The sequence below is a fragment of the Ochotona princeps genome, chromosome 23 (genome assembly GCF_030435755.1).
Source record: "Ochotona princeps isolate mOchPri1 chromosome 23, mOchPri1.hap1, whole genome shotgun sequence".
Lineage (NCBI taxonomy): Eukaryota > Metazoa > Chordata > Mammalia > Lagomorpha > Ochotonidae > Ochotona > Ochotona princeps.
The window spans coordinates 18,302,674-18,327,931 of record NC_080854.1 but is presented as its reverse complement, the minus strand read 5'-3'; the positions used below and the strand labels follow the sequence as shown (position 1 = coordinate 18,327,931).

At 45.9% G+C, this 25,258-nt stretch overlaps 1 protein-coding gene across 1 annotated transcript in view; it reads right to left on the bottom strand.

Moving 5' to 3' along the window:
* OXCT1 (3-oxoacid CoA-transferase 1) overlaps nt 1-25,258 on the bottom strand; it is a 130,345-nt gene that overhangs the window by 91,495 nt on the left and 13,592 nt on the right. The window contains exons 4-7 of the mRNA XM_004583674.3: nt 13,923-14,058; nt 10,710-10,859; nt 8,263-8,369; nt 5,840-5,900 (exon numbers count right to left, since the gene is read on the bottom strand). Of these exons, the coding sequence (XP_004583731.2) occupies nt 5,840-5,900; nt 8,263-8,369; nt 10,710-10,859; nt 13,923-14,058 (454 nt within the window). The remainder of the gene's footprint in view (nt 1-5,839; nt 5,901-8,262; nt 8,370-10,709; nt 10,860-13,922; nt 14,059-25,258) is intronic.

Sequence of the window (25,258 nt, the reverse complement as noted above, 5' to 3'; positions counted from 1 at the left end):
TGTATGGCAGTGAACTGGACACCACAGAAGCCTGAACAAGGATGCGTGTGCTGGAAAAGGAATGTGTCAAACGCAGTTTCGTAATGTGCTTAGAAGTATTTGTGGTACATGGAGAGAAGCTCTACTTTTTTTTTTCCTGTATAGAATAACTTGTTTTCTTCTGAGCAGCTACACTGAAAAAAAAAAAAAAAGAGTTCCATTGCTTTTGAAACTGTATAATCGTAAGGCATTAGCAATCTAAAGATGAAGAATAAAAGAAACTTAAGAGGCAAAGAATTACATTCATCCCCTAGGCACTTTCATTTTCTCCAGAGCGGGAAGCGAGATAGCCAAAGACTGAAATATTGATACCTTAACTGGCCTGCTTGGTGAAGATTCAATGTTTACAGGAGTCACTGAAGTGATTAAGACAGCTGGTTAAAATCTACTATGTATCCACATTCTATTGTAAAGTGTAAGAATAACCAGTATTGATCACTTCTGCTAAGATCATTTTTGAGGAATTATCAACACCAAGTTCTCTAAACAGGCCAGAGAAACACAAACGCCGGGAGGATCCAACCTCAAAATCAGTTCCCATTGACATCAGCATGGTAACATTAGATTCAGGCTGAATCACTTCTTGGGTACAAGTATAAAATGCACTGAAAATAGAAATCATATTTCACACAACCTGTGAGGGAAAAAAAAGATGATTATTACTCTCCAAAAATCTGGCCTCCCATGAGACTAAGAGGACGGGCGTTTGGCTCAGCAGTAGGCTGCCACGAGGGCTGCCCGCAACCTGCACTGATGGACCTGGATTAAGTTCTAGCTCTGCTTCTAATTCTAGTTTCCTATGATTGCACATCCTGGGAGGTGGCTTAAACAGGTGTTGGCTCAACTAGTGTGACCCGAGCCCCAACCTGGGAGACCTACTCTAGGCATCTGGGGGTGAGATAATCGATCAGACGATTATCTCAGTGTCTCTCTCGCTCTGTCTCTCTCACCCTTCTACTACCCTAATAATTAATAACCAAATCAAGTCTTCATTTAAAAAAAAAACTCTGCAACTCACCACCATGCCCTAAAGAGAATAAAGTATCCAGTCCCTATTCTATACCCTCCAGCTTGTTTCAGATCTCTGCACCTGCTGCTCCCTCAGCCCACCCAGAGGGCTCCCACTCGATTTGCTGCAAATCCATCAACTCCCTCCCTCTGTTGAGGTCTTCACCCAGAAACCTCAGTGCTATCTTGCCACGGACCATCGTATCTAACATTTCAGGTTCTTTCCCTGACATTTCATGTGCTTTTTCATACTTTGTTTTTATAACACTTTTCCATATCTACTGTACTACATATTTTACTGATTTAACTCTCACCTGGGTTGATCATCAGAATGAGCCACACGAGGGCTGGTATCCCTCGGTAACTTAGACAAGTGTTTAGCAAACTAGAATTCCTTGATGCCAATGAACTTGCCTTCAAATGTCATGGAGATGAGATGCCTGATGCTACTTTCAAAATAACCCAAGAGGAGGAGGAAGGAGAGGGGATGGGGCAGTTGGGGGTGACTGTGGGTTGATGGTCACTAGAGCCGAGCTCCAGCCCTTCTGCTTGCTGTTGGGTGTGCACCACCCTCCAAATAAGTATTAAAAACAAACATTTTAAATATGCCTTTCATTGTCTTCTTCACTGTTTCCCACTTGCCAACCAGAAACAACATATGTGTGCTTGGCAGGACAGTGCGTACCCCTAACTTTTCCCTCTGGTGGGTCTCTAAGAGATGATGTGAGCCAGGATTTGCTGCAGAACATAGAAGTCCCAGTTCCCAAAGCTTGGCTCTGAGAAAGAAAATGTCCTACAGTATCACTTCAGAAAATATCTGTAATATGTCCATGCCTGATGACGTGGGATTTTTAGGACAAAGGACATAAATATACAATAATCCTTACAGTAATTTGTTCTTGTAGGAGGGCACATAGATGGAAATATTCTATTCACTGAGCTCCTAGATATTCACTTTGTTACTGTGCTGCATAAATCACTTGCTATATGAATATATATGCATTCATATTTGTGAAATATAAAAATTTCTCACATATATCATATAAATCCTATTAAATGGCTATTTCAGTCACAATAGAGAATATACTTATTTTAACTAAACCAAATGAGTCAAAATGGTTGAAGGGGCTTCGGGTAAACCTTTGCCATCTTGCGACTCCTGCCAGAGCGCAAGTCCAACCACACAAAGGAAGCCGAACGAGCGGGGTTATTTCGGTCGCAGCAGTCAGACGGCTGAGTCAGATGACCTTTCCCGACGGCACGTGTGCCAGGCTGCTTGCAGGAGACACAGCGCCGACAGCCTGCACAGTGAGGCACTCCTGTCCCTGCCCCGACACTTCCGATGATCAGCACCTTGAAAAACCTCAGCAGAGTAGAAACAGGTCACTTCCCAGAGAAATGCCAGATGGCTGGATGTGCCGGGACAGAGGGGATCCGGGCTGGGTAAGAGGTTAGGAAGGCTCCTCCTGAGAAAGCGCCAAATGAGTTCCCTTTGGAAGACCTGATAGTTCTTGCTGCATCTCATCTCACTCACACACACACACGCGCACACACACACACACACACACACAACGGCCGCAGTCTCTCCCAGCTGGCTGTGTACTTAAATGTCTCAAGTTTATCAGAGCGAACTTCACCCACTCAAAGAGAGGGAGGTTCAGAAATAATACTGTCTGGGCTAAAATTCCACCGAGCTGGAATGCATGTCAGAGTGTATACCCACAGGTACTACTTCCCCCAAGTAACCACCCAGATCCTGCAGAAGCGGAGAAAGATGCAGCGGGCACTGACGACCTCGCGACTCCGGGGAGAAGGATACCAACGGCCGAGCGGCCGTGCAGGTGCAGCAGGGCCTTCCCATCTGGGACATCTACGTTCTGGACTAGCTCCTCTGGCACAGGTCCTGCCTGCTCCACTTCCAAACCAGCCTGCTCCTAATGCAGCCAAGGACGCAGCACATGATGGGTCACGGGTAGGGCCCCTCCCACGTGAAGTGGAGGCCTGGACGCTGTGCTGGGCTCCTGGCTTGGGCCTGGCTCAGCCCCGGCTGTTGAGGGCCTTTGGGGAGTGAAGCAGCAGATCTTTCTTATCTTTCTAGTAGATAAAAATAAATAAATATTTTAAAGTAGAAAAAGGAAATGCAAAGGTAACATTAAAATCGGTTTTAGCAAAAACACGTTAGTCAGCACTTTGGTTTTATGCAACTTACAAGCTTGTTTGGAACACATTCGAAAGGGAAAACATTTCCGGGAAAAAAAAATGTTTCTCTATTACAGAAATTATAAATAGTTATGTCAAGGGCAAAATTAATTTGTTTTTAAAAATTAAATTATTTGAAAGGTAGAGTGACAATGCAGGGAAACGGGGGCGGGGGCGGAAAAAGAGCTCTTCCATCTGCTAGCATATTCCCCAAAAGGCTGCAATGACCAGGGCTGGGCCACGCTGCAGCCAGGAGCCCAGAACACCATCCGGGTCTCCCATACAGATGGTGGGGGCTCAGATACCCAAGCCATCTTCCACTGCCTCCCCAGGTGCACCTGCAGGGACCAGGATGCCAGTGTGGCAGGAAGCAACTTAACCCGCTGTGCCACCCCTGAAGCCCGCAAACTGGTTTTCAAGTTAAACATACTTGGTTAGCACAAAACATTGATGGCAAATTGCTATTTAATCACGCAACAATAACATGAAAAGCAACAGGCTGGGGCCCAGCATTGCGGCACAGCGAGTTAGGATGCCACCTGCAGTGCTGGCATCCCACGGGGTGCTGCTTTGATTCCTGACTGCACTGCTTTCCCAGGCCACAAGCAGGGAGCTAAATGGGAAGCGGGGCTGTTGGGACAGGAACCAGTGCCCATATGGGATTCCCGGAACATGCAAGGCAAGGACTTTGGCTGCCAGGCTACCGCGCTGGGCCCAATATTAATGAATTTTATGTGAAAGGTCACATGTTGCTAGTGACTCCCATAGTGGACAGGGCATTCAGCTGGAAGTAACTGCCTGCAGGATGAGTTGAAAGAGATCTCAGAGGTTGGCATCATGGCACAGTGGGTTAAGCTGCTACCTGAGAAGCCAGCATCCCATATGAGTGACAGTTTGGTTCCTAGCTGTTCCACTTTCATTCAGCTGCCTACTAATACACCTGGGAAAGCAGTGGATAGTGGCCCATGAGCTTGGGCACCTGCGCCCCGTGTGAGAGACCCAGACACTTCACGGCCCCAGACTTATTAGGCTTGCCCAGCCATAGTCACTGTGGCCATACAGCAAGTCAAACAGTAGACGGATGCAGTCTGTCTGTCTCTCTCCCCTCGAATAAAAACAAAAACTCATCTTTAAAAAGAGACCCTAAAGTGAGTCTGGGCCTACCAGCAGAAGCTGCTTTGTTCAAAGAATTCTATCTTGAGACAGTCAAGAGTAACCTGGACTTTATTTCCAGGATTCTGTCTCTCTCTCCTTAACCCAATGCGAGAGCAGCTCTGTTCTAATCTCTCCTGACTCCTGCCTGTAAGAAAGCCATTCTCTACTGAAAAAAAAAAAAATACCCTAACAGGGAAAGAAATGTTTTTACACTTCAGCCAGGACACTGCGTAAAGCCTCTCGGTACTCAGGGAAGAAACACTGCCTGCCGGGGGTCCCCAGGAGTGGCAGCTTCTGGCTGTATGCGAGAGAGCAGGTGCACTTTGCAACCCTCCATGCTGGTACAGTCAGGCATGCTGCCTGCATCCCATCAGTAGGGTGGTACCCAAAGCCATGGGGTAGACTGCTCCTCTGTGATGCCACAGTGGCATAGGCAGGCATTATGATGACCCAAGAAGCAAGGAAGCATTTACACCCAGAGAGGACAAATCGCATGATCCATTCCCCATACAGAGTCCTCTAAAGACCCCTGCAAAAGCACGCGCCACACCTGGCTGGGGGGTACCACATCCTCCAACACTTTGCAGACGCTATACCTCACCTCCCGAGAGAAGAGAACTGGAGTGATTACTTCCAAGGTAGAGCTCCCGCTAGTTAAGCACACAGACGCCGCCAAAGGTGCCACTCTAAATACCACCGACACGTGAGAATTTAGGGGCACGAGTTCCCACTGCCAGAACCCCAGGTGGGATCCAGGGACCCTTGCTCTTGGAACGGAAAACTATCACAAATGCCCAAAAACATCTGGTTCTAAAGCCTGAGCTGAGAATGATCTGGAAAATTTCCTTTGGGGTTTGAATATATGTAACCGAGTGACAAACCTTGAGCCTGAACTCAAGGAGGGCTCCAGGCTTAGTCCCACCTCTCCCAAACCCTGAGGAGCCCCAAAGAGAGCCCCCCGCGCGTGCACTCCCCTGTGCCCTGAGACCCATCCCAGACAAGCATCCCCACTCCTTCCCCTGAAGTATTCACTCCATTTTTACCCAGAAATGTAACAAACTTCTCCTGATACAATTTTCTATCTGCCTGGCATTCTGCAGGCATCAGTTCATTTGGATTTCACGCAAGAAGGTCTGTTTTACTCAACATTCAAAGATTCAGATGACCTGGTCCCACAAACTAAATCCCCAAGAGAATGTTCAGAGAAGGACCTAAGGGAACCAGAGGCGGCCAGTATAGCAATCTGTCAGCTATCACCCAGCAAGGTAGAACCAGCCCACATCCCAGAATGAGAGCTGTCACTCTCCACCCTCCAGGATGAGAGCTGTCACTCTCCACCCTCCAGGACACAAAGCACCTGCTGGGCTCGTTGCTGAACAAACACATCACGGAGCGTGAAGCCTGGACTCCAGGACTTCCACCATTCCCCTTGGCTTACCTCCACCACGGTCGTTTCTGCAGCTTTGCACATGGGCAGGTTGAAATTTCTTGCACTTTTCCTACATAAGACATGAAAAAGAAAAAAAAAAGGATGATATCTCTCTCCCAGCTGTCACAATATAAACTAGATGAATATTTATTAACAAAACATCCTTTCAAAAGAGTGTATCTTATCTTCCAGTAATAACATTTTATACTTAAAAAAAGAATGGCGATTTCACCCCATTTGCATCATGTTTGGAAGGGATTCAGGGAAAGAGAACTATTTTTCATATTCAATATATGGCTTGTATGCAAAATAACAGAAAAGTTGTTAGTCAATTGACTCCAGCAGGAATGAATTTGCCTTCATTTTATTAGCTGGGATTTTAGCTTATCCTATAGCTAAATACATCTTTAAGCCCCTTGCTGTCATTAAAACAGCAAGACCCAAAAGGAAGCAAGCGGTTTATGTGAGAAGCTAGAGTGATTGTATTATAAAGAAAAGCCCATTGTTGAATTATTCTTGAGATAAAATATTCACTGATAAGTTGTGAGTCCCCTGCAAACATCATTCTGAAGAACTAGTTTCTGATGAAATTCGGAAAGTGCAACAAACCACACGACACTCTGAGTGAAAATCTGCAGACGGCACCAATTTTGCTAATGGGCTTGCATCCTCAAGTACTTCAGGTTATACACTTTCTGATCGAAAGTAAAAATGTAGGGGCCATATGTTGGTAAGAGAAGGAAATAAGCCACAGATGGCCCTTCCGGCCGTCCACGTGGCCTCTGCTCAAATTCAGAAGGTCGCCCGTGGCAGGAGTCCCTGTGGGTGGGTGGGAGCTGCCAGGCACCTAGCTCCAAATGGCCGGGCTAAGTCCTGGTGGCATGGCCAGGCAGGCTAAGGGGAAGGAGTAGCAGGTCCTCACACTGCAACCATGACCGAGACAGGCATGGGTACGTAGGGCTGTCCCCCTCAACGCAAAGGGACCACATGAGCATAACGGAGGAGACATTTCATGGCCACCACCAAGTCAAGGTCGCAGCTTAGGGGAGCCGATGCGTGCGCTCCGGATGCCAGAGCCAAGCTGTGGGGCACGGGGCACACTCAGGAGAACAGCTTCCTTACCCCGCTTCCACTGGCTACTACATAATGTGACTACTCTCTTTCAAAAAGCAATGAAGCTCTGCAAATCACTTGATGTATGGCTTACATACGCAAAATGGCTCCTATAATTGGTAAATGTAATTGCACTTTCAATAATTGGCCAAATTCAAGAAATAAAAATCACAAGATTTAAGTTGTTGAGAAATAACTAAAACAACATGAGACTATCAACTGAGTTTCCTCGAGCTCACCACCAAGCTGCACTGGCTAAGGATAAAAACACTGCTAACTAAAAGCATCTACTGAAAACATGAGAAAAAAAAAAAAGAAAACATTATGAGAAAAAATACTTCTCTAACCTAGTAGTGAAATCTTCAAGATGAAACATCCTGAAAACGTCAAACGAAGTCAACAGTGGCACCGTGTGAGGTCAACAGTGACATGGTGTGGGGTTCAAATCCCAGCTGCAACACTTCTGACTCAGCTTCCTGCTCATGTGCTGGGAGAGCAGCAGCAGACGGCCCAAGTGCTTGGGCCCCTGCAACACACATAGGACATCTGGATGGGGTCCAGGCTCCTAGGATGGGTCTGGCTCACCCCTGGATATGTATGCTATTTAAACGGTGAACCAGTGGATTGAAGACTCTGTGTGTGTGTGTGCGTGTGTGTGTGTGGAGTATGTGTGTATGGTGAGTGTGTGGTGTGTGTATCTGTGGTTGTATGTGGTGTGTGTGTGTTTCTCCTTTTTCCCTAACTTTGCCTTTCAAATAAATAAATGTTTACTAGGGAAAAATATGTCACAATTTTCACAATGTATATACAAACCCAGGACACTTCATAACTGGGATTCAGTAAGCTTGCAGGTAATCAAGTCTTAAAAATCTATTAGGTCTGCGGCTACCCAGGTAATGAGAATCGCAGTTCAGCATTATTAAGCTGAATCAACTTTGCCGACAGAACATGGACAAGTACTTCCTGGGACACATCGGCAGGACATGAGAACTGACCCTAAAGCACTATTAGCAACAGCTGTCTAGAACAACAAAGTGATTTTGACACGTTACGACAGTCCATGCAAATAAGAGCAGGAAGATTAACTACCTTCGTGTGCTGCAGGTCTTAGCAAGTGCAGGTGAGCATCTCCAGGGAGAGAACACACAGGTGCACCTCGCCAGCAACACCACAGAGAGATTCTGAACACACAGGCATAAAGGCACACAACCCCCCAGATGTGTTCAACCTTATCCATCCTTAAGATGACAAGTTAAAAAAAGCATTATTTTTTTATCGTAACATAAGAAACACAGAGCTGCTTGAGGACATCCCGTTACCTGAAAATGACATTTCCATCTCGGTCAGCCTTCCAGGCCTTCACCAAAGCAAAATCCCCCGTAATAGCCTCTTCCAGAATGAAGTGCTGGCCGTTAAACTCTCTCACCTGCAGAAGACAAAGAGCGTGGTGGCAAGCATCACACATGACTCGCACGCTCACCGTGTGCACGGGGACAGAGGCAGGAGACCAGGACGCGAGACTCAGCATTCCAGGTCCCAAGAGGGAACAGCATCTCCACAGAGACTCCACTGGTGAGTGGAGTGGACCCACGGGACCCAGAACAGGCTGGACAGAGCTCAGGGACCAGGATAGGCAAGGCTCAGCAACAAGAGGAAGCTGGGAGCTGTGGGGCAATGGACAGTTCTTCAGGCCTGAGACGTGGGGTGTTCATCTTATTCACTGTGTGCCTAACTTGCATTCTGGAAATAAACATAGTCCATCTCCCCCGCTCAGCTCTGAGAAAAAAATGATAGAAGTGACATGAAATAGCTTGTGGAGTGCACAAAATATGAATAGTTTTAACAACTCATTCATGTCTTCCTGTGTAATCACCTGTTGAGATTTTAATTGCGATCCTCTGAACAGTAGGCTAATGTGCAGAGAAGTGACATACTGCCCACGGGTAGGATCTGTGCTTCTATACCTGACATTTTCATTTTACATCTCTCAAACTTCTCCTTAGAGGGCTTCCTGGGATTCACTCGTGGATGCTTCGTGGATTCTGTTAACTATGATCAATATTGCCTTGTTTTATCACATCTCTTCCGTCACTACTGGATAAACGGAATGCTATTGATATTTCTTTAAATTTATTGCCTATTAATTTTATTAAGAATTTGGAGGGTGCAGAACATAAGGCAGGAATTCTGTCATGGCATTATGTTGCCTTTGTCCACTCAGAGGACCGAAGCAAATGGAAAGACGAAACCTAGACCATTTGTCATCCTCCATCACTGCACAGGATGGAGCCTTCCAAAGCCTGAATTTCATTTTCACTCCTACAGCACCCCCTGGTGGACATGTAGAGTAAGCGCATTTAGTAAAAAGCTTTTTCAATAGGACTTTTTGGTAATGGGGTTAGAAAATTAAGCTGCAGCTTGCAACACCACCATCCCATGTCTGAGTGCTGTTTTGTTTCCTAGTTACACTGGGTCCAATGCAGCCTCAGGGCAATGCACCTGGGAAGGCAACAAAGGATGGTGAAAGGACTTGGATCCGTGGATCCCTGCCACGCACTGGGGAAATCAGAGAGCAGTTCCTGGCTCCCGGTTTTGACCTGGCCCTGAACTCGCGGTGCTGCCATTTGAAAAGTGACCCACTGGATGTAAGTTCTCTCTTCCTGCCATTCTTCCTTTCAGGTAAACAACTAAATCTTTTGAAAAACTCTTTTGGTACAATGACTTTTCTTTATATATCATTTAAAACAGAAATCCTTTCTTACGTTTCTGCAAAGTCATCTCATTCTAGAAAAGATACATGAAATTATGGAATCATGAACAAATGAAGCTCTTCTTTCTATAAAGATAGATACATTTTGTGAAAGGCCTTTATTTTTTTTTTAAGATTTACTTATTTATTTGAAAGTCAGAGTTACAGAAAGGGAGAGAAAAAGGAGAGTGAAGGAGAGAAAGCTCTTCCATCCACTGGTTCACTCCCCAGACTGCTGCAACAGCGAGGGCTGTGCCCGGCTGAAACCAGGAGCAAAGAGCTCCTTGCAGGGTTCCCACCGAGGTCGCAGGGGCCCACACACGCCGGCCGTCTTCAGCTGCGTTTCCTAGGTGACTGGCAGACACAGAGCAGCTGGGATTCATTCAAGCAAAAGGAGCATGAGAGGCCAGATTCGCAGGTAGTGGCTTTACCCACTACATCGAAACACTGGCTCCCTGAAGCAGCGGTCACTGCTAACCGACGGGGACTCCAGCATCATCACTATAAACACCAACAACAGGAGCTGAGCAACGACTTCCTGCACGGTTGACAAAACTGGAGTCACCACGTACTACCACGGAGCAGAATCAAGAATGTCGCTTTTCTCTCTGATGCCAATGATAGAATTTCCTGATTGGGTCACACACTAGCTGCTTCTAAGAGTCAGCTATTCTAACATTTAAAAAAAGAGAGAGAGAGAGAAAGATGATGGCCAGCCTTGTCATGCAACCACTTGCAACAGTGGCAGCACATAGTAAGGCAACCAGTTTGAGCCCCGGATACTCTGTTTCCATTCCAGCTCCCTGCTAAGGTGCCTGGGAAAACAACAAGGGATGGCCCAAGTTCAGGCCCTGCCACTTGAGCAGGAGACCCCCCGGATGGAGTTCCTGGCTCCCTGTTTCAGTCTGGCCCGGCCTCAGTGGTCTCAGCCATGTGCAGAATGAACCAGTGTTGGGAGAGCTCTGTCTCACTCAGAGGCCCGGCTCCCACCCAGGCGTCCCGCAGTACACTGCTTACCTCTCGCGGTTGGCTGAAAATGTCGATACTGCCGTCTTTGTTGTACTTGATGGGGGACCCTCCTTCCTGGACCAGGGTTCCGTACCCTGTGCTGGTGTAAAAGGCAGGAACTCCAGCCCCTCCTGCCCGAATCCTCTCTGCAAGCGTGCCCTGCAAGGGAGCCAACAAACGCCGCATTAGCCAGTTCGCCCAGCACCGGTTCCGACTGCCGGCATGGAAAAGGGCATGGACGAGGCTCCGGCCCTGCGGGGGCTGGCGGTTTTGAAAAGTGCCCAGGATGACTCTACCAGCAGCGTGTTTCCCCAGCGCTCTGTGCTGAAGGATCCATTTGTAAGGATTTACTTTACTTTTATCTTTTATTGGAAAGTCAGATTTACAGGGAGGAGACACAGAAGGCGCTTCCATTCGCTGATTCACTCCCCACTGGCTCCAATGGCCAGAGAGGAGCCGATCAAAGCCAGGAGACTTCTCCCAGTCTCCCACACGGGTACAGGGTCATAAGGCATAGGACCATCCTCTCCTGCTTTCCCAGGTCACAAGCAGGGAGCTGGAAGGGAAGTGGAGCAGCCAGGATACGAACTGGCACCCCTATGGGATCCTAGTGATTGCAAGGCAAGGATTTAGCCACTAGGCCATCATGTAGAAAGATCCGTTTTTAAAAAGCCTCACTGGCCCCATATGCAACAACTACTCCATCCATATCGAAAAATAAACTGTCTAGATGGACTTCCGGTTTCCTCACTCTCCTCTCTTGAGACCATATTCTACAAATGTTTGGTTTTAGTGTTTTGTCAATCAAATTTCAAATCTGAATTATGGACCTTCAGCTATAAATATGCTGAAAAATATTGTTGCTTTACTATGTGCTACATATAGGCATGTCTAACAAAAGGTCATTCATAACAATTCAATAGCATTCAGGGCTAAAATATGTATGAAAAAAAAGCGTTTAAGATAGCTTTAGTCTCGGGAAGCGCCGAGGGAAGCCGACGCAGGGAAGCACAGACCCCAGCACTCGGCTGAGCCGCTGGGGAGACTCCAGCAGAGAATCTACAGCCTTGTTCCCGGGGAGGCAACCGCGGGGGAAGCTGCTTTGGAATCTCCTCTTGTTGTTCTCTTGGCCACAACCAGGGATTCCACGCCAGCTTCCCCGCTGTCTCCAACCAGCACTCCACGCGGGTTTCCTCTATGGAGTCCACGCTGGCTCCTGCACCAGCAGAGCCCATCACTGCGGTCTTGCTCTGTCTTACTGGTTAAGTCACTGGCTCATCAGCAGTCAGAAGGGACTTGTTGACCAAGGACAGTGTGTCCAGATGGTCCCAACCGGAAAAGTGCCGCCACTCAGTTATTCAGCTGGCTGAGACACTGTGGGGAAGGAGTGACCCCAAGGAGACCCGCAAACCTCCCAGGTCACTTGGTCACTAGTTTATCTCATGGACGGTGTTGGTTCTACTTAGTATCCCGAGTCTTTCAATAATATTCACCAGAAAGAAATCCATGGAAATGGAAATTGATTTTGGTGCAAAAAACTTTGACATCCATGTACTGTTTTCCTCGTGACACCAACACTCCATGGACATTTATTTGGAAGGTGGTTCATCTATGTCCTGTGACAAACTAAAGGATAATCCAGGAGAGATTTTTCAAGCCAAAGGAGAAGGTATTTCAACTTATAGTGTGAAAAGCAGAATGTAAGCTTTGGGCTGAACTGCATTCCCCCCAACATTTCTCAGCTGCAACCCTAATTCTCCAACGTACTTGGAGCCAGGACCTACAGTAAGATAACTAAGGTTAAACAAAGGTATAAAGGCAAGGTTCTGACGTCATAGGGTTGCTGTTCTGATAAGCAACACGGCAGGGGAAGGGCACCTATCTCTGTCACTCCTCCTTTCTGTAAATCTTTCAAATAAAAATAAATACAGCTTTATTTAAAAAAAAAATGTGACAGCAGGATCCAGTGTTGTGGCATAACAAGCAAAGCAGCTTCATGCAGGGCCGGCATCCATATAGGTGTCGGTTCAAGTCTCAGCTCCTCCACGTCCAGTCTAGCTCCCTGCTAATATACCTGGGAAGCAATGGAAGATGGCCCCAGTGCTTGGGCCCCTGCAGCCACCCAGAAGTTCCTAGATGTTGCCTTTCGATGGTCTCAGTTCCAATCTCTCCCATTCTCTCTCTCTGTCTTTCTGTCTAATTGCCTTTCAAATAAATACACAGATCTTTGAGAAGGATAAAGAAGTGTCATCACAGACCTTGCCCACCCACTTGCTCCCTCCCTCAGCCAGGTGAAGCTCCAGGGTGAGGTCAGTGAGCTACAGACCAGGAAGGGAACTGACTCAGGCTGTACAACTGTGGGGAATCATTTCTGTTGTTCACACCGAAAATGGAAGACACACCACAGTGTGACGGTCAGCGCGGGGGACTGCGCCGGGGCAAGGCCAGATGTGAAACCCCCGTGAGGAGGCACGACCCCCGGGCACAGTCCTCACTCCAGGACCAACAAAGGTCTTTTTCCTTCACCTGCAACACTGCACTACCATGAGCATGGTCAAGATGGCAAGGTTACCATTTTCAAGCAGAGTGGCAGGTTCAGCCTTAGAGATGAGGCAGATCATGTCAAAACAGCAGACAACTTTGTAGACTCCTTGTGTCTGCAAAACCTCCGCCTTCCCCTGTGACAAGCCCTTCAGTCAGGAGGCAAGGCAACAGACTGGAAACTTGCCAGATCAAGTGGAGAATGGTTCACTCCCAACTCACATCGCTCCCTGGAGGCACCGCACGGGCGCTGATCCTAACCCACCTTCCAGACACACACCTTCTCTACCCCACGGACTTCAGGCTGCGCATGCATCTTAGCCAAACCACATCATCTGCCAATTTCAAATTCTAGGATTCAGAAAAATGGCCTTCTAGAACAATCCTTAAATATTTCCGCATGCATTTGGCATAACATACATACGTATATGTAGTGCCAAACTCAAAACTTCCTCCTGCAGCCTGTATTTTTACCAGAAATACCTTCTTCCTCAGAGCAAAACAGCAGAAGATACAAAACCTCTATCAATCAGCAGGAGTAATTTCAACAAAATCTCTCACTTGGATAAAATAGCACCCCCTCTGCCTTAGCACCCCCCACACAAAGAAATTTCTTGGGGGAAATAAATAACATTTTTAAATAAATTAGTTTTTTAAAAAAAGACAGAGAAACCGTCTGACCTGAGGCGTCAACTCCACTTCTAATTCACCGGTCAAGAACTGCCGCTCAAATTCGGCATTCTCTCCCACGTAGGAAGCGATCATGCGTTTTATCTGCCTAGATCGCAGCAAGAGGCCCAGGCCAAAGTTGTCCACCCTGGAAGGAAAATGAAGAGAACTTATCAAATAAACATCTCAAAGAACATTATTATCACTTACTCATGTTTTACAAGATGAAATTTAATTGATTGAAAGGAAATATTTTCTGCCTGCCATATAATCCACTTTCAGTCCATTCAAGGAATCTTAAAATTAAGGTTTTTTTTCTGTTTACACCTGAGAAAAGTAAAACTAAAATCCCTAAGTTTTTTTTCCCTAAAATCTTGGGCAGGAATGGACATAGGCGATACTCAAGGCCACCTCAATCCTACAACTCAGCACACTTTTGCTGTCCTTTCCATCGCCATAAAGTGTTCTTGGGTTAGAATGAAGCAGAGAGACACTGCTTTCCTGTGCTTTGGTAAAACAGGGAAATGCAAGAGAAACATTTTGACCCTCGAGGATGACCTGGCCAGAGAAGTATCTTCTGTTCAAAAAGGAGAGGAGGTGTTTTCGAACTTGAAAGACAAAAATTAGCACTTTTATTGAAATACAGACTCGACAGATACCAATGGATATTTTTCTTATGTCACACGTACTTTGCTAAAGACTTATAAACTTCAAGTCTGAATTTCAAAAACCAGTAATTAATCAGACTGATGACAATATCATGGTAGGCAGAATAATTCCAAGCCTGTTTCATTATATATGTTACAGTTTAATATCCCTATCATGTTTTTTTTAAATGATCTGCCCTGCAACAAATTATTTTTTTAAGATTTATTTATTTTTATTGGAAAGGCAGATATACAGAGAGGAGGAGAGACAGAGAGGAAGATCTTCCGTCCAATGGTTCACTCCCCAAGCAGCCGCAATGGCTGGAGCTGAGCCAATCCCCAGGAGCCAGGAGCTCTTCCGGGTCTCCCACGCGGGTGCAGTGTCCCAATGCATTGGGCCGTCCTCGACTGCTTTCCCAGGCCACAAGCAGGGAGCTGGATGGGAAGTGGGGCTGCCGGGAATAGAACCGGCACCCATATGGGATCCAGGCACGTGCAAGGCGAGGACTTTAACCACTACACTATCGCGCCGGGCCCAATATCCCTATCATGTTCAAGTTGGAACACAATTTATTCTTAGAAATGATGCAGGCCGAGATGTTCTATTTTGTTCTTTTCTGTGAGGTAAAGGTCTCCAGGCTTGTGCTTCTCTTCATTGTTTCCATCATCTTATTCAAAGAAAATTTCAAGCAAAGTCAATAGAGAATAAACATTAAGCACGTTTTCATTTTTCAATCACCTTATTTTTACCTTCCACTCACAAGTTTCAGTAATCTATGACTAGAAAAAGAAAACATTCCTGAGACAACAAAGAACTTTAAGCTTTAAAAAATCTGCTCTAAAGTTAAATCCTTTCAATGGTGAAAACCATAATGACACACCATTGCATAAATTTAAAAAATAATTAAATAGAAATGAAGAAACCATTAAGTGTTGGCAAGGATGTGGAACCACTGGAATTTTCAGATGTACGTGAAGAATGTAAATCAACATAACCCCTTCATAAAAACCATCAGCAGCCCCTATTACAGGTTGTTGGCTCTTACACAAAATGCGTGGACCAAAAGCGTTTCAGATTCAAGAATTTTTCCCAGTTCAGAATATTTTTACAACCTAATGAGACACTTCAGGGATAGAATCCAAGCCTAAACATGAAATTCACTGATGTTTGACATATACCAGTACACAAGGCCTGAAGAACATTCTGTACAGTATCTGAAGCGCACCTGCATCTTAGTTGGTTTGTCATGACATCACCATTGGAATTCTCTACTTGTGGTGTATTGTCAGCACTCAAAAGTGTCCAGATCTTCAAACATTTGGTTTTTTCAAATCATAGATTCTCAATTTGCAATGCTAAATATAGTAACACTTCTATGAGTTAGCAATTCCATTCTGGTATTTAACCAAGTGGAATGCAAACTCATGTTCACCAAAAGACGCAGATGAGTAGATTTACACCAATACATTTTCTTATATCCAAATTGGAGCTCCTGAATATTCATCAACAGTGGCATAGCCATACAATGAATTTTATTAATTGTATTTTGATTAATATAAAGAGAATAGGTCTCATTTAGTTTAGATCTATTTCCATTCAGCAATGAGAATGATCTTCAGTACCAGCAAGAATGTATGAACCTTGCAGATCAAATGTTAAGCAAAAGAAGCCAAATGCATGTGAACTGGGTTGGGGGGAGAGCCATGCTGGGCTGACTGTACCTGCTGGTACATGCATGAGCCAGAGTAAGGGCAGGCTGATTGGGCTTTGCTGCAGTATCAGTGGGCAAGTGCTGGGCCTGGAAGGCAAGTCCTGTTGAGCTAAACTGCAGAACCACTTGAAGAGTGCAAGATCCAGGGAAGGGAGTGGGTCCAGCAGGGAAACTGTGGGCACACCTCTGATGGGCTGAAGCTCCCACTTGTGAGCATGAGAACCAGGACTGGGGGCGGGCCTTGCTCTACAGGTGGTGGCACCCACTGACATGAGTGAGGGCTAGAGGGTGGAGTCAGCTGTGTTGAGTTAGGCTTCAATGCCCAACGATGTGTAAGAGAGTTGAACGGGATATGGGACAGACTGGACCAGTCCACTGCACATTCTGGCAGGCACAGAAACCAGGGCTGGGGGCCAGGCCCAGTGGGGGATAGTGGGGGTTTCTCTGACTGGCTGCAGCTCCCAGTGGTATTTATGGGGGTCAAGTGTGTGTTGGGCTGGGTTGGGCAAGGACATAGCACCCATTGGGTTTACATTAGAGATGGGACTGGGCCTGGCGCAGTAGTCTAGCAGCTAAAGTCCTCACCTTGCATGCACCAGGATCCCATATGGGCACCAGTTCTAATCCCAGCTGCTCCACTTCCCATCCAGCTCCCTGCTTGTGACCTGGTAAAGCAGTGAGGATGAACCAATGCCTTGGGGCCCTCCAACTGTGTGGGAGACCTGGGGAGAGGCTCCTGGCTTCGGATCAGCTTAGCAACGGCTGTTGCAGTAACTTGGGGAGTGAATTAGTGGACGGAAGATCTCTCCTCTCTGTCTCTCCTCCTCTCTGTCTCTCCTCCTCTCTGTAAATCTGGCTTTCCAATAAAAATAAATAAAGCTTTAAAAACTGTTCTGAAAGAGAAATGGGACTGGAGATAGAACTGACCTAGCAATTGCAACTGTTAGTGTGTGTGTAGGCTGATGTGGGTGACAGAATGAGCCAGACCCCATACTGGCAGGAGCACATGGGAGTCAGGTCTGGGATCACCTCAGAAAATATTCCTTTGAAGGTACCCCCAATTAAACTGCTGGACTCTGAACACCAGCCGCGAGGAGTGGAAGGACCTGTGGTCCAACAGTGTCTGAATGGGGCCACCTCAGTGACTGAAGGTGGTGCAGTGCACAGCATACTCAGATGCACACAGTGGATTAGGCAGTCCATTGGAGCCTGCGGAAGACATCTAATACCATAGCAGAGAAAGCAGGGCAGAACAAATTGACCAACACCCCCAGAGAAGCTTGACAGCTAATTTCTGGGTGAACTGAGACTCTGGTATACTGTATCTGCCAATGGACCTCGGAAGGATTTCCTCATTCTTGAATCTGCAAGATCGACAGCATCATCAAGAATTTTTTTTAAAATCAGATGCAGGAGTACATATTGAATTACTCCTTTGGAGCTTTTAATTGATCGGGATGATACTCTGCCGGCTCTGTCTTCAGACCAGAGAGGGTATACCTAAGAAGCCGTTGAACTTGACTGGACAATAAGATGCTGGACTCTATGTTTGGTATATGCTTGCAATGAGGGAATCTCAACTGAACTTGAGCTGTGGTTATGCAACAAGGTGGAGGAATCCACCATGGTGGGAGGGTTTGGGGAGGGGTGGGGAGAATCCAAGTACCTATGAAACTGTGTCACATAATACAATGTAATTAATAAAAAAATTTTTTAAAAAAAGATTTATTTATGTTTGTTTGGAAAGCTACAGGGGTTGTGGGGCAGGGAGAAGACATAGAGATCTTCCATCTTCTGGTTCACTCTCCAAATGTCCTCCATGGCCAGAGCTGAGTCAGTCCAAAGCTGAGACCCAGGAGCCTCTTCTGGGCCTCTCAAGTGGCTTCAGGGATGCAAGGACTTGGGCCATCCCCAACTACTTTCCCAGGTCATGAACAGGGAGCTGGGTTGGCAGTGAAGCAGCTGGGACTTGAACCATTGCCCATATGTGATACTGGTGTTACAGGAAGAAGATCAGCCTGATACACCACCATTGTGGCCCTTGAATACTCATTTTATATTTAGTTCAAAATCAGAATGTGAGACTAATGGTTAACCTTGATAAGTTTCTATGGTCAGTGTGAGGAGGGCTTTCTGCCTAGCTGGCCAGGATCTGCTGCTTTATCTGGGCATTGGCTACATGGGTGTGAAGCCTGTAAAAACCCACCAAATTATATATTTATGATATATAGTCACCTTTTTATACTACTCCACACTGTGTTTCCATAAATTTTTTAAGAGAGATGGAGTGATAAAGGTTATAGCACCTCCTAGAAACAGAAGCCCTTCCCTACTGCGTCTCCCTCATAACCCTTCAGTGCTCCGAGGCTTCCTCCCCACAAGCCCTGGCGGGACTTGAGTCATCCACTTGGCTCATCCTCCAGTGGTCCCTCACTGAGCGTGAACTTCACCCCAGGGTTGGCAGGGTCAGTTCTAGGACCAGCCCAGTTCTGGTCCCTGGACAGCACTGTGCTTGCCAAGGAAATAAACACAGCAACTGGCAAATCACAACAGAGTGGAGGGAGAGGCCTGCTAAGAGAAGTCTGCTAAAAGGCAAGGGTACACTGCAGATGGAGAACCCAACAGCAGGAGACAGGTAAGAAGGTGGAGCAAGCTGTAGAGAGGGAGCCGCCTTACAGAACACTGCAGTTAAACAGACACCAACAGCCACAGCAACAACACATGTGGAGAGTTCAGGACTGAGAGCAAGAGGCTGCTAAGCACTGCGGCAAGATGCTCGGGAGGCCTGGGCTGAGTGCGGCTGGGACAGAGCAAAGGTAGAGGCACCAGCAGGAGACGGGAGGCAGCAGGCAGAGTGAGACCTGGACATCCAGACACCATGACTGAGTGATTCTCAACAGAAGAGCAACAGGATTCAGGGACAAGAGGCAGGGAAATCAAGGAAGTGGCAGGCTCCAACAAGCAACAAGTATTAAAACTGAGGCAGAGACAATGGGCTTAAGAAGAAAACACAAACTGAGGGTTATTTACAGGAAATCATTCATTCCTAAGATTTGCTCCCCATCCTGTTGGGAGCTGCAGACGCACTCTGAAACTTGGCAATGGAATACAACAGAAGAAGAGGTGGGGGAAGTTACGCATGACATCCCTTTGACGTGCAAAGAGGCAGGGCACCTTGTTTGAAGAGTGTTCGACAGGTCTTCTAACCAAACCCTTTTTCCACCTTCACTCTCTCCCATCTAAATACACTTCATGCCCATAAGAGTCCCTTCTAAGGCTCAACTTCTCGCCTACAAGCCTCATAGCTCCCCAGGGCATCCTGACGATGCGCGCAGGAAAGTGGTCCAGGTCACAGAAACTGTCCATTTTCTACTAGACCTTTTTTATAGTCTTAGCCCTCCAGATATTGAGTCTTGCAACCTTTCTCTACTGCCATGGTTATGAAAGAAAGCCTTGTGATTTATTTTCAAGTGTTAAAAAAAAATAACCTGAACAACATGATTCTCAGGGTGTGCTTTTGAGATATGGGTAGAATTCCATGTAGGCTAACAATATACTTTTAGTCCACAAGAGGTCTCCAAATCACTAAAGATTTTTTTTTTAAATTTTATAAAATTCATAGATTTCTTATTTTCACACCACCCAAATGTTTGCTGGTAGTCCCAAGACCTTCTAGGTTTGTTGTTTTTGTTTTCCTGTAATCTACTCCTACTTGATGAGCCCCCAGTCCTTGAGGTTAACGATTCTAGTTCTCCAAATCTTCTCTTCTTGCAACCTTTCCACCTCCCCGCCAAGCTTACAGATGCTCAGGATAACACTAGCAGAGTGACCTCTCACTTCTCTCACACTCCGCATCCAATTTATGGGACAGTACGACTACCTTGAAAGCCCCTGCAGCAGGAGGCCACTTCTCATTGCCCCCTCGGTACCCTATACCCATCCCTGGCCTGGTCACTGATGTTCCCTGCTCTTGCTACTGTTTGTACAGCATGTCCTCCGAAGGAAGCTCTGTGGACATAAAGTAAAACATGTCACTGTTCTGTTCCATGCCCTGCAAAGGTACACACTGATTTAGAGCAAAAGCCAGGATCTCTAGAGCAGCCGATAAGGCGCCATGCACTCAGGCACCATCTCGCATCTCCAGCTTCATTCATGCCACTCTGTTCTCGGCTTGCTTCTCTGCTTCTGCGGGCCTCCTCAAGGTGTGTCTCCAATGCCCCAAGCAGATTCCACTGTGGGCACCCTAGCCTTTCTCTGAGACATGCTCTCCCCTGATAGCTGCAGTCACTCCCCGACTTTCTTCAGGCCTAACAGATCTCCTTCTGGATCACCCTACTGAATCCCAAAACCCAACCCTTCACTTTCAGACTCACAATCTCCCCTTTTCTTTTCTGTTTCCCATGACACATGTGACTTTCCAACATACTGGACACTATACTGATATGATAAGTTGACTATTTATAGTCTGCATCTGGCTACTAAAATCTGAGGTCCATGTTCACTGCTATGCCCCCCGGGACTTGCAGATGACTACAGTACATGGAGATTAGTACACAAATATTTAGGCTTTTTTTTTTTAAGATTTACTTTTACTGAAAAGGCATAACTACAGAAAGGAGAAAAAGAAAGATCTTCCATCTGCTGGCTCACTCCCCAAACAGCCGCAATGACCAGAGCTGAGCTGATCTGAAACTAGAAGCCAGAAGTTCCTTCCGGGTCTCCCACACAGGTGAAGGGACCCAATGACTTAAGCCATTCTCTGCTGCTTTCCTAGGCCCCACACAGAAAGCTGGATGGCAAGTGGATCAGCGTCCAGGATCCTGGCACTTGCAAGGGGAGGATTAGCCAGTTGCACCGCAATGCCAGCCACCCACAAATATTTGTTGAACAAATGTTAAATGAATGTATTGCTCAATTTCACTTTACCCCTCCTCACCAGCTCCTTTTAAATACAAACTACCAAGTTGCTGGGGTGGGTATTTTTAGTCTTCCTCTCTGGATCCACTCTTCAAACTCCAGCCAGATCTGGGCCTGGCATGGCTGAAGCAAAGGCTCTTCCGGCGGCTGGCATCAAACTGGGTTCAGCCTATTTATGGTTGGGTTCAGCCAATGGGAGCATCATCAGAAAACCTGGGGTCAAGGGAAAAGGGACAGTGACTCCAGGCTTCCTATTCTTCCAGCTCTTTTCCTGATGAGTAAAGAGCCCTCTCCCTAGAACTATCTTCCAGATATCAGTAAGAGTTTCCACTCTTCGTCCCTCAGTGCTAGGACTGGTGGAGACTGTGCTGCTCTATTTATCACTTCTGGTTCTTTCCCTCAAAGAGGGTAGATTCCTTCAGTAAACTCCATGACCACTCCTCTGTCAGAGTACCACTGAGATCCTCTGGAGTCTTACTAACTTCATCAACAAAATCTTCCACCAAAGTGGGCACAGTCCATTTGCTTTCTAGAGCTTTAAATATCTGAAGCTCCCTCTAAGAGTGCATGTCCTTTTGAGCAACTAGAATATAGCTGGTCGGTCATCAAGTTGGTAATTTTTCAAACCATTTCTTCTCAGGTATCTCTGTTTGCTTTTTCAATCCATTCAGCATTCAGACTTGGCAGGATCTGAGGTTGACCTATCTGTATTTGTTGATCTTGGCTGTGGGACTTCTTGCATATTTGGCTTTTGCTTTGTCCTCAGAATAGAAAGCTAGCATGGAAAGGTAGATAGCACACAAGATGCTTAACACAACAACACAACCAACCCAGATACAAAGAGTGGCACCAGCTTATAAAAAGAGTGTGTTTCTTGTCATATACTTTCCAACTCACAAATGGAACAAATATGCATGTCCATTATATTATTTTCATAGTAAAAGTGGGTAAAGAGCCGGGATTGTGATACAGTGAGTTAAACCATAGCCTGTAACACTGGCATCTCATAGCAACGCAAGTTCAAGTTCCTGTTGCCCCATTTCCAAACCAGCTCACTGCTCTCTGCCTGGGAAGGCAGCAGAAGATGGCCCAAATACTTGGGACCAAAGCAACTGGGTGGGAGACCCTGATGAAACTCCTTGTTCCTGGTTTCAGGCTGGCCCAGTCCTGGCCATTACAGCTATTGGGGGAGTGAATCAATGGATGGATTGTATCTCAATCTCTCTCTACCACCACCACCACCACCCCCTCTCTAGATCTCTGCCTTTGAAATAAATATATCCTTTTTAAAAATGTGTTAAGCAAGATCCTTACCTTTAAGAGTACACAATATAAACAAAATAAAGAAAAGAAACACGTTTCTAATACAGAAACATTTATTACACTATCTTGTAGCTTTTTAAAAAGACTTAAGTATTTATGTGATAGGCCAATTTACCAATACAGAGATCTTCCACCTGCTGGTTCACTCCCTAGCAGGCTGGGCCTGGGGGCAGGTGCTTCATGTGAACCTTCAGCGTGAGCAGCAGGGGTCTAAGCACTTGGGCTATCTTCTGATGCTTTGCCAAGCACACTAGAGACAGCTGGACTCTAACTCATGCTCATATGGGATGCTGGAGTTGCAGGCAGTGGTTTAACAGGCCACTGAACAATGCCAGCAGAACGCCATCCATTTTTTCAATAGAATTTTGATCTTGTCCTACAGCACAATAAGCATGCTGTAACTGTTTTATTTGTTAAGTCTATAGCCAAGAATTCATTAAAGAACAACAGGAATGTAAAACAAACAGGTGTGGTACACAAGACATCAATGTTGTATAAATCCTTCCATTTGCTAAAATCTCACTAATTGACAATTTTTGAAAAAAATAAAACTCCAGCAAACATCAAGTTCCAGGGTCAATATTGTGGACTAGCAGGTAAAGCTGTTGTCTGTGATGCTGGTATGTGGGTGCCAGCAGAGTCCCGGCAGTTCCACTTCCTATCAGCTCCTTGCTCGTGGGCCTGGGTAAAGCAGTGAAGGGTGGTCCAAGTGTGGAGGCCCCTGCACAAACATGGGAGACCTGGAAGAAGCTCCTGGTCCCTGGCTCCAGTCTGGCCGATCCCCAGCCGCTAGCCATTCAGGGAGTGAATCAATGGATGGAAAGCCTTCCTCTCTGTCTCTCCCTCCCTATCTCTAACTCTGCCTTTCAAATAAATAATTTTTTTAAATGAAGTTATAATAATTTATCTACCTATATTTCTTTTTTATCTACTTCTCATTTTAGACATACTTAGCTGTCAATTATGCAGTTTCTATTCACTCTTATAATATCAAAGGCAGCCAAAGAAAATACTATATTTGAATGTAAGGTTAATTTATGACACTTACTGAGATTAATAAGATCTTTCACAAGTTGGGCACATAAATTCAGATACACATTCTGAAACAAAACTCACTGTCTCAAAGAAAATAGCCCAATCTCAGGCAATGCTCTTAATCGATCAAAGTAGCCTGTGGGCACCAAGTCCTTCTGAGCTGCAGGTGCCTCGACAGAACAGACAAAACCAGAGCAAAGAGCCTCCTTGCCATTTCCTCCACATTCGAGTCACTGGTGTAGAACCAGTCATTTTATTTAGTGACAAACTACCCACTAGGTCCCAAGGGAAAAAAAATACTCCTATACCTGACTACTACAGCAGGACCAGCCACCAGTAGAGACAAATGCATTTTACCAATTAGTATTTATTAGCCTTCACAGAAGTGGGACTGCACTTGGAGTCACCTACTACCCACCTTTGTAGCAGTGTAATCTAGTCATTAGAAAATGAGCATGACCAACATAGTACACTTACTCCCCCGTTGGCTGTGGATTTAATAGGCTGATGTGCAGTTTATCATGAAACTCTGGTTTCTAACTTACCAACGTCCTTCAAAAATCAATGAAAAGTGCATTCTTAGTTGTTCCAACCTTCTTGATGAGCCCATCACAAAGTATTAATTCAACTGTGTGATCCCAAAGCGAAATTTATCTCATTAACCCATATTTCATAGCAAGACAAGTGGTGTATCATAATAGCTCTTACCAATCATTATAAATTAACAAATAAAAACTGATCCTCAGGCACTTTGGAAACACTTCCAATGTAAGCACACCCTTCCAAAGAAAAGAGCCTTTATATGGGAGAGAAAAGAGTTATTATATCTAACTTCAAGTTTTCTCCATGTCAGTAGTTCTCCTGTGAGGACACATCTCCCTTATCTGCCTTATTAATTTAGCTTCAATGGCCTAAACAAGACTCTAATTCCTACAGAGTTCTAGAATTTACTCCTTTCTTTGCAAGAGAATGAACTGCCAGTGAGGGTTTGCAAAGGTCTTCTTTGTGATCAGTGAGGTCAGACATCAACACTTACTCAACATCAAGAATAGTCACGCTTGGGCCCGGCGGTGTGGCCTAGTGGCTAAAGTCCTCACCTTGAAAGCCCCGGGATCCCATATGGGCGCCGGTTCTAATCCCGGCAGCTCCACTTCCCATCCAGCTCCCTGCTTGTGGCCTGGAAAAGCAGTCGAGGACGGCCCAATGCATTGGGACCCTGCACCCACGTGGGAGACCCGGAAGAGGTTCCAGGTTCCCGGCTTCGGATCGGCGAGCCTCGGCCCATTGCGGCTCACTTGGGGAGTGAATCATAGGACGGAAGATCTTCCTCTCTGTCTCTCCTCCTCTGTGTATATTTGGCTGTAATAAAATAAATAAATCCTTAAAAAAAAAAAAAAAAAGAATAGTCACGCTTTACCAGACCACACACCCCATGGTGGTCCCATAAGACAACCTTGTTGAGTGGTGTCATGCCCACTTTAGTTTATGTCAATGTCATGTACAGTGTTCACGCAACAATGAAGCAGCCTGATGATGAGTTTCTCAGAATGTACGCTGTTACTAGTAAGCACATTACTATACACTGATCTATGACATTTATGGAGAGACCTGAAAATTTAAATACAGTATAGAACATTGAAAGCCTTTATAGGGGCCGGTGTTACACCTCAGCAGGCTAAGCCATTGCCTGCAACATCAACATCTCATAGGAGCT